This window comes from Xiphophorus maculatus, chromosome 3 (assembly GCF_002775205.1).
Source record: "Xiphophorus maculatus strain JP 163 A chromosome 3, X_maculatus-5.0-male, whole genome shotgun sequence".
Lineage (NCBI taxonomy): Eukaryota > Metazoa > Chordata > Actinopteri > Cyprinodontiformes > Poeciliidae > Xiphophorus > Xiphophorus maculatus.
In genome coordinates, this window is record NC_036445.1 from 6,613,044 (window position 1) to 6,627,867 (window position 14,824).

The 14,824-nt window shown below is 37.5% G+C and overlaps 1 protein-coding gene across 5 annotated transcripts in view; it reads left to right on the top strand.

Annotated features, from left to right (window-relative positions):
• cadm4 (cell adhesion molecule 4) overlaps positions 1–14,824 on the top strand; it is a 222,230-nt gene that overhangs the window by 169,529 nt on the left and 37,877 nt on the right. For all 5 annotated transcript variants that reach the window (XM_023330937.1, XM_023330938.1, XM_023330935.1 and 2 more), the window contains exons 2-3: positions 2,440–2,586; positions 13,708–13,995. In XM_023330937.1, the coding sequence (XP_023186705.1) occupies positions 2,440–2,586; positions 13,708–13,995 (435 nt within the window). The remainder of the gene's footprint in view (positions 1–2,439; positions 2,587–13,707; positions 13,996–14,824) is intronic.

Genomic DNA, 14,824 nt, shown 5'->3' on the forward strand with positions numbered 1-14,824 from the left:
CTGCACTCCACAGTGATATGTATATGTGCCAACAGTCTCGTCGCCTTTTTCTGCACTTCTCATTGCCTGTTTCATCACTGCCGTTCAATATTGATGTTGTTCTTTACCTAAATCTTCCCCGCGGCCAACACTTTGCAGGGGAAGGAGGGAATGCAAATAGGGATGCAAATTAGGAGTTGGAGAGAACCAGTGAGCTGCTCCTCTTCTGAAGGTAACCTTTGGCTCCAAACCATGTGACTAATTGCTCGTCAAATAATTCATATTCAGACAATGGCCCACACTATCCCATTCAGCTCAGCAGGAGGGGGACACTCGGCTAAGTTTTGTCAGCAAACATGGGCCGTGCAAAGAATAGCCAATGTCTTTGTAACTGACTTTTGGTGCTTTGAGAAACATCAAAGATACCCCCTGCTGTTTTATCACCTTCCATTGTTTAAAGATGTTGGCTAGCAATCAGTTTTAATTAACAGATTGTTCATGGAAGTATCGGCGAGTGCTAATTTTGCACTGTGTGAATTCCATCTCTGTTCTCATTTGCAGGTGAGCAGTTATGAGGAGCTGGTGTTAGAAAAGGTCTCTGAATGTCTGAGTTAGCCGTTCGCAAGTGCCAAGGCTGGTGCATCATCCTGCCACTCTAATAAGGAACCATTAGATTTGAATAATGGGATGTAATCAGTTGGGTTTAGCATGCACCTGGATGATGAATTGCATTATGAATGTGTAATGGTGCATCAGTGCTCTCCACTTCAGACTCGTGCAATGAGACTGCAATATTAAATTAGACACAGTTGGTTCCAGAGCTCAAATGGGTCCAGTCAATCACACTTGGCGCAGTTCATGTGCGCCAATGCCTTTCCCAAGCATGGAAGTAGAAGCAGGAGGGTTGTGTGTCATGTTAGCAACCTGACTTAGTAAAATTATAACCCATGTCAACAACCAGTTCACTAAAAAAGTCAAGAAGAAGTTAGAGCCTTGGTGATCATGTTTCTGAGTGCAAACAACACCAAACATCACATCAAAAAATGTCCAAACTTTGAATTTGAGTATCTTTTAGACTGGATGAGAAACCATATTTATTTTTAAATAAAATAAATGTATTTAAAAGCTTGAGCTTGAGGATTAAAACTATCCTCAAGCTCACTGCCACAAAGCATCACATCCTGATCATAAGAACCTTGACATGCTATCTACATGCCAACCAGTAATCCTGAATTAATGCTGAAAAAAATATATTTTCTGTCCTACTGTCATAAAAGTAAATCTGTGGAGCTCAAGGAATAGTGTATTTATTAATATTCAGACTTATTGAATGGGTCTGGATATGTGTGAAATCACCCATAGCTGATCTGGGATGCGATAGGTACTTTACAAAGCAAATCAAAATCTTGTTCTGTTTTAACATCACAAAAGTAAATATGTTGAGCTTGATGAATTCTTCTTGGAGTTTAACTGGAACTGACACCTTTGATCAAATGGGACTTTGCTGTCAACAAGTTACATCTAACTCTTCAGGGGGGAATAAAGTAATACAAAGTAATACTATTAAAGTAAGACGAAGGATGAAAATGTAAAAAATCACATTAAGCTCACAGTTGAATATGGTGGATTGCACCAGTAAACAGGAAATGGGTCGTCACTGGATCTAGCAGCAGAATAATGTTCCAAACACAAATCAAAATGGAAATTCTTCATTTGGCACAAAATCAACATTCTTTCATGGACATATGCAAAGAGGGACGGTCAAACGCTTCACTCACCATATGGTCCAACCTTGTGAAGTGTTAAAGGAGATGACTTTCCAGCAGGAGGAACAACTGTGGCACCAGTGATTTCCTTCAAAACAGATGCATCTTAACACTGAATCCTTTTTCCTACTTAAAAAAGGTTAAACTTTTCTAAATTTCTCGGTGTGAAATTATGCAGCTGCAGTAGAAGATGATTTTAATACACACTTTCGCCAGTGGTGCCAATAAATGCAGCTACCACTGAATATTTTCACCCTTGAATTTATTAAATCTGTTAGAATAGTCAGAGGCAAAATAGTTGTTGGTATGTGAATAGTTGGTAAGGGATTAATGGTGATGGTTATTATCCCTCTTATTATAATTATAGTGCTTTCGCTCATAAAAAACCTTATTTAACATGTGGAACTTTTCTGTGTCATCTTTCTGTCTTTCAATCTCCCTGTTGTCTATTTTCCTTCTCTTTTTGTTTTGTTTTTTTTTGCTGTTGTTATCGTTGTATCTTTATGATAAATGGGACATAAATGAGCAATGCGTTAAGTACCTTATTTTGAAAGATTCTATCTCAAGAGAGTTGTGAATTTATCTTTTTTTGCTCCTTTGCATCTGTTCCCTACGCTCTCCTCTCTCTGTGTCTTTGCTCTCCATCATGCAGTCCTTGCATCACTTTATGAACATCAATCTTTCTCTCCCGCAGCCCGTTGCCAAGCAGTGCAAGCAGAGAATGTGACAGTCTTGGAGGGAGGCACTGCCCAGATCTCCTGCCGCCTGCAGAACTACGATGGCTCAATTGTGGTCATCCAGAATCCCCGCCGGCAGACTCTCTTCTTCAACGGCACAAGAGGTTTGTGGCCTCAAATCCATCTGCGTGAATGCTTTTGCCATTTCTGACATTTGGAGGAAGTCTTTGATGGAGGCTCTGGCATAAACACACCAAGCCATCACATTTTGTATTGTTCTTCCTGATAATTTTAATTTTTGCTTGAAAAGTATCTCACATAAAAGATTCAGATAATCACCAAGTTATTTGAAGTTTATTCTAAACTCATAGCAGTGTGATGGTTTTAAAAGCATAATTTGAAGCTTTCTACATAATCCAGAGTTAACCCCATTGATGAGATCAGAGCTTATTACGGTCCTCATTAGAGCGCAACCTTGCAAAGTTATTTTTTAAAAAAAAAGCAACTTCATGGCAAATTATCATTGTAACCAATATTATAATCAAGGCACATTTAATTTACATCCTGGGGGTGGGCAAACATTAGATGTTTTTACTTGCTAATTAAATGCAAGGGCAAGTTGCTACCTTCACCAGAGTCTGTGTAAGTGCTACTGGGAAACCTTCGAGCCAAAGAACAGTGATCAAGGATTCTAAGCGTTGCCTTTGAAATTTGTGTGTGGCTGCTTAAATGAAGCAGAAAAACCCGTTGTGTTTTGAGGCATAACGGGGTATATTTATGTACCTCATAATCTGTGTGACATCTCTTGCAATTTGAAAGGCAATTGTTCAGCTTGAGGGCAAATATTTGGATATTCTAAACTTACAATCACTTAAAAAACATAATAAAAAAGATGTTGCTTTATACCCATCTGTATCTCCACTAAACGTTACCTTGAAATCAGACAGAAGTGGAAAATCAAAAGTATTTTTCCTTTGACTCTTGGCTCTACCACCAGTCAATTCTTCTGAAGTTCAGTTATATTTATCAACCTTATGTCTATTGACCTGGATCTCCACAAGTAAATCTTTAATTTTTTTTTCCTCCAAGCCAAACATTTGAATATTTGATTTCTTCTCTGCACCTTATGCACCTCCCCAGAAGCTAACACAGTGTTACCAATCATTTAACACTGTGATAGCCTCGCAGACATATTCACACCGCTGGGGTTTCTTAAGTTTGTCTCACTACAAACACAAACTTGAATGTAGTTTCTCAGGATTTTGTGCAACAGACTAAATAGAAAATAGCTCATAACTATGAGGTGGATAAGATGAGATTCATTGCTTTTAAAATTTATAACAAAGAAACTGGATATGTATTAAGCCCTCCTCAATCAATGTGTTCTCCTGCTACAATGTGAACATGAACCTCAATGTCAAGTCTGTTGCATCATCCCACAAGTTTTCTTTCACACATTCTCTACTATAAAAGCAGATTTGTGGAGTGTAAAACTTAGTAGTATTCTTCAACAGATGTTTCCACTTGAGCTGTGGATCTGTGCAGCTCATCTAGTGTTACTAAGGGCCTACTGACTGTTTCTCTGATTAATGGTCTCCTTACCCAGTCCTTCAGTTTAGTTGAACAGCCATGTTTTGGTTGGTTTGCCATTGTTGCATAATTTTTCCATTTTCGAATTATGGGTAGGATGCTGTTTTGATATTAGTTTATAACCTAACCTAGATATGCATTAGATTGTGTTATTTCACATACATTTTTGGTTATAAGTTGAAAACGCTACATGGGTGTGAAAACCTTTTAATGGCGCTGTGTCACATACGCAAATGTTCATAATAGTTTATTTTTGAAACCTGAATTAAACTTTAAAGAGTTCACCCAGTGAGTTTGTGATACAGAAATCTCAGCCTGTTTCAACTGGTGTATCAGCTAGTCTTAACTGGTCATCATGTAGTTTAATAACTTCAACCAGTTCAATGCATGAGTCTTGAAAAGGAAATTAATCATTATCCACTTTGTGTGGCTGAACCGCAAGCAAGGGAAATATTACAAATATAACTGGCAGGCAGGCATTTTTCAGCAGATTGCTGTACGTTAAAGATCCTGTCAGGTACTGGATGCTCTTCAAGTCATATTGGATTTAATTAGAATTTTGTGAAGTCCATAATTAGCTGGGTAGAGGTTTTCATTAGGACCCCTGGAATCAGCAGCAATTACAAAAAGGCATCCTGAAGAAGTGAATGTAAAGAATTGCGGTTGGAGATGGAGAGTACATGCACATTCAGACCTGCACATGCAACAAGGCAATTTATATAAACTTTATACCAAAACAATCTTTATCCTTGATATAATAACTAGATTTCCAAATCTAATCAATACATTTTGTATGAAGTTAATTAATTTCCATGGTTAATTTATCTGTATCTGCTTGTATGATTTATCTAGGGGTGTTCTGTTCCTGTGGGTGTGTGTTACTACACATCTAAACTCTAATGTTGTCTAGTTTATAGCGTACATCAGCTTAAATTTCAATGGTTTTCTTGCAGCTGTGTTAGAGCAGTCAGAACTAGACCTTTCAGAAATTACCTGCAACAAACAAGAGTTTAGACAAATTATTGCAAATGAGGAAACATGACATGTTCCAACAACAAGGTACATTTTTAGAATTGGCTAAAAACAATTTATCTCTAAGGTGTGCACAGCACAGTTAAAATAAAAGGAGTCTGTGATGTAAAACAATGAAACCATGATAAACTATTTTAAAATATTAACATTTTGAGTTGTATTCTGTAGAATCCAAACTGCACACATGTTCTGTTGGATTTAGTTCTGCAATCTTCATCCTTTTCATCTTCAGTTTTTCATCTTTTCCTAGCAGGAAACTGAATGTTCACATTGAAACTCACTGGCATTTAGATGTTATAATCCCAACTTTGTTAGAAACTTTTATTTGATCTGAAGATCAGTAACCCTAACCATGATGCTGCCATTGCCATGTTTCATTGTTGGTATATTCTGCCACAGTGCTTTTTTAAGACTTTTTGCCAGGCTGGAAGATAAAAATAAAAACCAAACATCCAGACTTGAGCCTTAACTTTTTATATAGAGATCTGGAAAATATATGGGAGTATTGTTACAATCGGATCATTTAGATTTTTTTGTAACCTGTCAGCAAACTACAATTTTAACTGAAGTTTGCTCCGGTGGTACTTTTGAGGCCTACTGAATGTCTATTAAAGTGAGCCCAAATAACCCACTAAACAAAGATTATTAGCTGCAAATTAGGATAACATTGTTATTTAAAGATAGAAAGTTGACTGTGTAAAAATATAAAATTTTCCACTGAAAAGCCACTGAAATATTCTGTGTCTTCTTACCGAGCAAAAAGTAGAAGAGATTTGTGCACAAGGTCATTTTTTAACACTACCTTAATTTTAGACATGTTTTTTCTCCTTCCTAAAACAATAACAAAACCAAACATTGCTGAATTTCAGTGCAGAAATAATCAAACAGATTGGCTGAGCAGCCAACTGGAAACAACAAACTTCCTTTGAAAAAGCACCTGCTTACCTTGCAGCTCAAAACTCCTGTTTGAGAAAAGAATAATAACCACATTTGTGTAAGATTTCATTGTTTCACAAATGTGGTTCTTATTCTCTTCTCATATCTTGCTTTTCCCACTAAAACATTTTATGGATTATGATTTGTTAAAGGATTATTCTGCTTGTTTCATTGTGTGACAGGTGGTACATTTCTATGCTTGATTCAGGGAAAGCGGGGGAAAAAAAGACTTCCTCCAAAAACTTAAAAGTTTGCTCTGGTCTTAACTGAAAAGCAAATTACATTTAGCTTGATTAAAGCAGAAAATTGCACACAGGCAAACACTAAGTTGCTTGTGTGCAACTAAATTGCCTGATTTTTTTCCAATCCCTTTTTCAAGTAAGGGGTTGAAGGGTTACTTGTGTCATAGCTCAGTATCTGATAAGATAGCATTACAAGCAAGGGTACCACAAGATAGTGCGAGAGGACCAGAAGCACAACATAGGTCAGTCTTATCCACATTAAGTCTTATCCACAGTTAAGATAAGTGTGAGATTTCCCTTTTTCCCAAAAACTTTACAAGCTTTATATTCTTGGGTAATCAATTTTAAGTTGTGCCTTTTTCTTGCCATTTACGGTATTTGCATGCGTGAGACTGCAAGCTTCCTGTCTTTCTGTAGAGACTAGAAATCCTCATCTGAAAATTGGAGACAGGCAAACCCAAGAAAAACATAATGCAGGTGCAGTGAATAAAAAATGATGTAGAAGAGAGGACAAGGTTTTCAGACGGACAGAGTTCTACATGGAGTTTTTTTTATGCAGAGTTTGGATCTGTTTGCATAATCTTTTTAGAGCATTATGTAATATTAAACTCAGCTAAGTAGCTTTAAAACAAGATTAAATGTAAGAGACTCCTACAGAGCTAAATCAATGCTTTCAACAGTTAATAGTTTATGAATTTAATGCAACATCAGACTTCCCCAGTGGAATTTGAGTCAAAATAAAAAAGATTTTTAACAGGAGTTGTGAGATTAATTTAAAAACACAGAACAGGTGAAGAAAATTTCTGTTTTTCTTAAAGCAGAAATCTGACTCAATGCATCTTCATTCTTAACTTTTACTAATTTAATTTTGCTTGATTTTTGCATAAGAAATAACTTTTAATTAAATTAAACAATAATATATGCAGAGCTAGTTACGCGTTTATACTCATCAATTATTCAGCTATTAATTTTTTGGCTTCTGGTGATTTATTTGCGGTTTGATACAGTTTAAAAATAAGATTTGGGTGTTTTTTTAAATACGCACAGGATTAAATATATGCTTGCAATCCTACAAATGTTTGATTAAATGTCTCTTACTAAGTTACAGAGAAATAACAAAATGAAGTACCTTAAAAGACAAATCCAAGTTTTGTGACATCCTTTGGCCTCCTTAGTACCTGCTGAGTATCGTTTAAATGCCACACCATTATGCCCATCCCTTTATGACGACAGTGAACCTTCTAATCATCTTAAAGTGATTTTTAGAAACATTAACATTTTGCTGAAAAATCTGTTGCAACTGTGCAATGCTATCATATTAATAAAGGAATGTTTTTCGAACACACGCTAAATGTATGCCATAAAGAATAAAAGCAGTTCAGGATGCAAAAAGTGGGTCCAACATTGTTCAAGCAAGTTGTATCTAACAAAGTGGCTGGTGAGTATTTAGAAAAGTTAGTCAGCTTGAAAATTTCCCAGACTCCCAATATCAAAAACTAATCATTGGAGGCACCCCTGATTTCAAGATGCCCTGAACTTCCCTCTTTTTTTTTTACAAAGCATAATTTCAAATCACTGTATTTGCCACTAACCGTAGAGTCTTGTTAACGAAAGAAAAGCTTGCATCAGTTCAAGGTAATAAACAGTAGCTTAATAAATAGCCTAAAGTCTGGAGGTTAAATTAAAACTCATCTTTAATCTGATGAAAACATGTTAAAAGGAAAATGATTGCAATACTTTTGCATCATGAGATTTCTTGAGGATAAAATGTGCTTAAACTGTATTAGATATTTTACTTTCAATCATAAGAAAATTAATAAAACTGGGCTTTGTGCATCATTCACAAAGCCCAGTTATTTGTTGAATTTAGCTTCATATTTTTTGTTGATGTTGCCAGCTAACAAAGCAAACAGCAGTGAGTCATACTTTGTTTTTCTGTAATCATTTGTTATGACATTGTTTTGAAAAGTTTATATTTAAACACATTTTTAACCATCTATTCACAAAAGCCTACAAACAGCAATTTGTTTTGATTCAACAATCAAGACTATTCACTAGAAAAACAGTTTGACTATATAGAAGTTGCTCTTTATTTTCAGCTGGGGAAATTTAGAAATAGGATAAAATTGCAGCCATTCATTTTTTACACATGCAGCACTCCGCTCTGTGGATTTTTTCTCCACTTCACTTGTCTGTCACCTCAATCAAGAAGTGGACTAAATTGGAGAGTTGAAGTTGGTGCTTTTGGGCACAGAATCTAACTTTCAGCCCTGACTCTCTTTCTATCAGATCAGCACAACTGCAATTTCCATTAAGTATTTAAGCTGAGCTGCCTTGTCTGCTCTCACATGAGACGTTGACTTGCACCCTTCAGGAAAGCATGGCGAAGACTAATAAGAACACGGAGAAAGAGAAAGATGTGGTGTAAAGCTGAGAATGAAAGAGAAAATGAGAGAGAATATACAGGAGGAGTAAAGGGGGATCGGGGCAGAGGATGAGGCAAAAAGGGAAACGGGAAAAATACACTGCTTAAGGAGGCGAAGCAGTTTTTAGAGAATATGTAACATTTATATTGCCACAGTGCTTTGAATAGGTATCCAAACCCATTGAACTTTTTCGTACAACCACATACTACAGTCTGTTTCAATGGGATTTCATTTGATAGGCCTACATAAAGTAGCAGATAATTGTGAAGTAGAAGAAGAAGGATTCATGATTTACAACTTTTTTTGGCTTATATAAGTCTAAAAAGTGTACTTTTTTAGATTCTTTTCACAGCGCCTTTTCACAGCGTCAATGCTTTGTAGAATCACTTCTCGCTGTAGCTCAACTCTTTTGGGGATATATTTCTACCAGCTTAGTATATATAGACTCAGATTTTTCTTTTTTTCTTTGCAAAATAGCTCCACCCCAGTCAGATTGGATGGAAATCATTTGTGAACAGTTGTTTCCAATTGATATTATATGTTTTTAGTTGCTTTTGGGTCTGGATTTGACTGGGGCATCCACACATATAGAAATCCCTCGATCCAAGCTTTAACTCTGGCTGTACGTTTAGCATTCTCGTGCTGAAAGGTGAACGTTTGGCTCAGTTTCAAATCTTTTGTAACCTTTAACAGATTTTCTCACAGGCTTGCCCTGTGTTTAGCTCGATCCACCTCCCCATCAACTCTGAACACTTTCTTTTTCCTTGGTAAAATAAAGCATCACCAAATGAGGATTAAATGAAGATGGGTTTTTTATTGCTGTTTTCTCAGTGTTAGTTTTCCGCCACACAGTGCTTTGAGTCTAGATCAAAAAGTAACATTTTGGTCTCCCGTGTTACCAGAACTGTGAATATATGCAGCATCCCCACAGTTAGCATGGGCCTCCTGTTAGTTGGCCAGTCTTGTCTTAGTAGGTTTGCAGTTGTGTCATTTCCCACAGTGCTGAATGAAACGGCACTCAGTGAGAAATTCAAATCTTGGGATATTTTTTTCTAACCCAAACTTCTTCATAGTGTTATGCCTTTCTGTGTTCCTTGCTCCTCCTGATGCTGTTAATTCACTAATGTTTTCTAACAAACCTTTCAGACCTTCCCAGAACAAGTACTGTAGATATCCATTAGCTTGAGGTTATTGCAGGTTCACACTTCATTACAAGTTTGTGGTCTGTCCCATAAAATCCCTGCAAATTACTAAAGTTTGTGACTAAAACTTGACAAAAGCAGGATAAGTTTAGTATAGATATTTTTGCAGTACACTTATGGAAGCAAATAAAAAGTCCTATTATGGAGCAGTTTCCAAAAACATAAATTACATCTTGTTGACTTTTCACTTCCATACATTCGTGGCTATTATCCATCTGCCAACCAGATCATAAACCAGGATCTTTCTCCATTCATTCCTATTAGCTATGAACTCCCAAAATAAAGCCACTGCAGTTAGCGAAGAAAATTGTGCGACATGTTGTGCAAGCAAGCAACCTGTCGCAGTTGTGTTTTATGACAATGTGGGGACGGTCAGCTTCAGCAAAAGAGGGCAACTAACCAAATGGAGCCTTTCTCCTCCTCAGTGGTCCATGTCTCTATTTCTTCTCCTTTTGCCAGCCCTCATCAGCATGCAAATGAGACAGGACAATAAAGGTGAACTTGGACTAGAACAGCAGTCTGACATTTAGTTGCCATTTTGTGGAGAGAGGAGGAAAAAGACTTACCTGTCTGTGGGGAATAGCTCTAACAATCCTCATACCACCATTCATGGGAGAGAAAAAAAGATTTGGATGAGGTGGAGAGATTATTGTGGCATAGGATCTGGAGGAGTGGACTAACTTCATGCCTCCAAGCCTGGCTATTGTATTCAGTATTGTACCGTATAAAGTTTTGCTAGCCCTGTTACAGAATGTACTTATATTAGTTTATCTCTTTCAATTTGCTTTTCTTTCCTCTTCACTCCCTGTAGAAAACAAACAAAGATACACTTATCCACAAAAAATATCTCTAGCTCTCTCTCTCTGATATTGTGTATTGTGCTGTGAGGTGGCCTGGTGCTACATAAGGGAGGTGTTTTTTATCTTGCTGAGCCAAACACAAAAGAAACAAAACAGGGACAGAACCAAACGCAAAATGAGTGGTTTCACGGTCAGCTTAATACAAACTGAGCCTTAGAGGCATTTATGTGAATCTGTGGTCACAGAGTTACTGTCATCCACAGACAGCTATTGAATTATTGGGTATTACCAGGATTTTTCCTCCCATTAACTCGATTCCTTTCCTTTCAAAAGAAAAACTGCTACAAGCTCACCTTTTCACTTTCAAGCTTTTAATGTTCCTCCATCTTTCTTCTTCATGCACTGTGATGTTTTGTAGCTCACTGATTTGAGGTTCAAGGTGGACTGCAATTGTTGCGTTTTGAAAGCTGATGTCAATTTATGACTTGGAGTATTCAGCTCCTGTCAAAAACTGGCCATTCTATAGGTTTGTCTCATTGAACATGTAGCATTATTTGCATTGCACTAAGATGAGGCAGGGAAAACGACAATAATTAAAATCTTAAAACAATCTTCTCTTAAATTAGAAAAAAACAAACTAACAAGAAAAAGCGCCTCCATTATACCTCATGACAGTCCAATCAGTACTCAGGAGAAAATGAGCAGGAAATGAGGGAGCCAACATATAGGCTGAGTTGTATCAATCCACATACTGAAGCGACTCTGGAGCTCTGGAGACTCGCTTTGCAAACTTGCTCTGAACTTTCTTCTTTCTTCTTTTTTTTCCTCAAACGAAACCTTAGATTTAGCAGTGCTATCAATTCCAGGGCAGCAATCATCTGGGATGCTCACAGCCTCTATTTCGTGTGCTGAGCTGTTAAGAGTGACATCACAAATTAGATGTTGAAACTCTATTCGGACTCCTAGCTTTATGAGATAGAACCGGCTGTTCACTGAAAACAGAGCTAACTGTCTGGAGGCCAAGTAATAACTGATTTCAAAGCTGAAAATGTCATGCCACTGAATTATGCCTCTGTTTCTCTTAGGAATTTGTTAATACTTACCAGACAGTGTACGTAAAAGGTTATCTATATCTACAGAGATGTTCACTAAAAAAGATTTACCAAGAGCAAAACAATATGTTTTGAAATCACTTGCAACACCAGACTGCAGTCATTCAGATATGAGGCTCATTTAAAGCTGCACCGTACACACTGAAGTGCAACTAGCTTTTTTTCCCCATGTTAGGCTTTTTTTCAATGATCTTTAATTTATAGGTCAAAAAAAGGTCATTAACGTAATGACCTTTAGCGATAGCTTGATATCACTATTACGGTAGCGATATTAAGCTGGTGCAGCCATTGTTTTGTTGACTTTGTCTTGTGCAAGGACTCACAATGATGCTAAGTAGTTAAAGGTCTGGTAATATTCAGCTGTATAGACACCTGAAGGTTTTGTATCAAATCTGCCTTGTATTCCACACTTTCAGTAATTTCACTTCCCTTTTCAGTAAATCTAATTTCATGTGAGGCAAAAGTAACCCCAGAGGATGATGGTGCCACCACAATATTTTATTTGGGTATTGTGATCTTTTGGGGATTTGTTGTTTTTATGTTAAACTTACCTAAACTTTAGTAATTGTGACCAAAAGGTGAGGTTTGGTTTCATCAGACCTCAACTCATTCTCACACAAAGTTTTAGGAGATTTTGAATGGAGTTTTGGATGAAAAAAAAATATTTTGTCGATATCCATTATGGATACTGCAGTCACATGTAGAAGATGATTGGTCCGACCCAGAATTCCCTCCAGCTCCTTTGGTGTTCCTTACCAGTTTCTGCCTTGTCTCAGTTACTGAAAAATTTGAACTTTTAGTAATATTCCTTGGTTCCATAGTTTCTCAATTTGTTTGTAATTGGTGTTTTTGCTGGACTATGGTGTGTATATAACAATGCACACTTATTTTAGTATGCTACTCCTGCCTGATACTTTTCAGAGATGATGTCATTTTAACCTTTGGTGACCTGCCTCCAAATTATGGTTTCAGCTAAAGGATTCTAATTAGTAAATGTCAGTAAAATCAAACTAGAATAAGATAACTTTATTCAGGTTAATCAGATTCACGTCAAATGATGACAGGTGTGAACTCCAAAAAACTATTGCCCTAACTGAATTAAAAGCTGCTTCAAAAATTATGCTAAGTGTGCGCACAGCTGTGCAGTATCATTAATGCACCGTTTTACTTTTACAAAATATTTCCTCCCACAAATGTTTTTCACCTAGATTTTACTAGATTTGTCTTCAGTTAAATGTAACTAAATGTGGAAAAGGTTTTTAAATGTTTACTTCGATGTCTACTTTTGTAATCAGTGAAGTCTGGCATTTTAACAGGAGTTTGTTCACTTTGGAGTGAGACACAATAAAACTACTTCACAAATGGTACAAGGACTTGACAGAAAATGAGCCAAGAACAAAGAAAAACTCTGAAAGACATTTAGATAGATTAAATAACTACAGATTGTCACCACTTTAAAATATTTCAACGTCTGGCTCCTTAACACACAAAGGAATGGTCTAAAGCAGGGGTGGGCAATCCTGGTCCTCGAGGGCCGGTGTCCTGCAACTCTTAGATGTCTCCCTGGTCCAACACACCTGAATCCAACAGCTGAATCACCTCCTAAGTGCAGTCAAGTTCTCCAGAGTCCTGCTAACGACCTCATTATTTGACTCAGGTGTGTTGAAGTAGAGATGCATCTAAAAGTTGCAGGACACCGGCCCTCGAGGACCTGGAGTGCCCACCCCTGGTCTAAAGGTTTTGCACAAAAATTATTTTTATAAAATTATTTAAATTAAACTTTTCAATTCATAAATAACAAAACAATTTTCTGCTTTGTATGACTTTTACTCTTACCATCCAACTGTTTGCTACTACCACTCTTGTGCACTCGCTATCCTCACTCCCTTTTTTGTGTCAACCTCAACAACAGTAAGTTTTCTCTTGTTATTTCCCCTTACTCTAGCTCTGAAGGACGACCGTTTCCAGATGGTGCTCTTCACGCAACGACTGGTGCGCATCACCCTGACCAACGTCAGCGTGTCCGACGAGGGAGGCTACTTCTGCCAGCTGTACACGGATGCTACGCACCACCAGGTGGCGACGCTATCTGTTTCCGTCCCTCCAGAAACGCCAACGGTGGAGGTGAAGCAGGAGGCTGTGGAGGGCGGCGAGGCCGAGCTCACCTGCGTGTCACCGCGAAGCAAGCCGGCCACTACCCTGCGCTGGATGCGCAACGGCCGCGAGATACCAGGTACAAGGACACAGCTTAGATATGGAGTGATGGATGGGTAGATGATTAGGAGAGATGAATGTGAAAGTTAATGAGATGGTAAAAGACAGGTGAAGTGGAATGGTAGGTTTACACCACAGACTGAGTGCAGAATAAAATGGAAATAAATGGATGGGTGATTGATGGCTTGGCAGGATGAAAGGGAGCTGAATCAGGGGAAAAAGAGCAGGTAAGGACGGGTGGATAAATGGAGGAAAAATTAGGATTTGAGCTGTCAAGGTGCCAGACTTTTACCTAACATTTCCTCCATTTTTATCACTTAAATCAAACATTTCTTCACATTGGAACTGAAGTAATTTTGCAGTCCTGTTGTTTCTGGGAGTCATTATCAGTTCATTACCCCACCATGTTGCGTATTAGTAGGAGGTTATACAGAGACAACAGATCATCAGCATCTGCAAATGTTTTCACACATTTTTATTATTTCTAGAGTACATTCACATTTAATTCAAACAAATTTACAGTACGGTGAAGCAATTCTTGAAAAGTGACACATTTTATATCACTTTGAGGTGTTAAACAAAAATACATTCATTTTTGTCTACTAGAATGCTCTAAGAATTGATTCAATTATATTAAATGTTAACTCATGATATGCCGATGAGCCCTGGAGTCTCTAGCTGGTGCACCACATGGAAACCAAATCGGAAAGCATTATTTTTTATATATTTTTAAGTATTTGCTACAGCTTTTGTGCATCCACAGGTATTTCTGCCTTTAATAAAGCTTTCAGAAAGTGAAATGCACCTTAGTGAGTCTCAGATTAAGGGATTGACCCTGGCCACTGCAG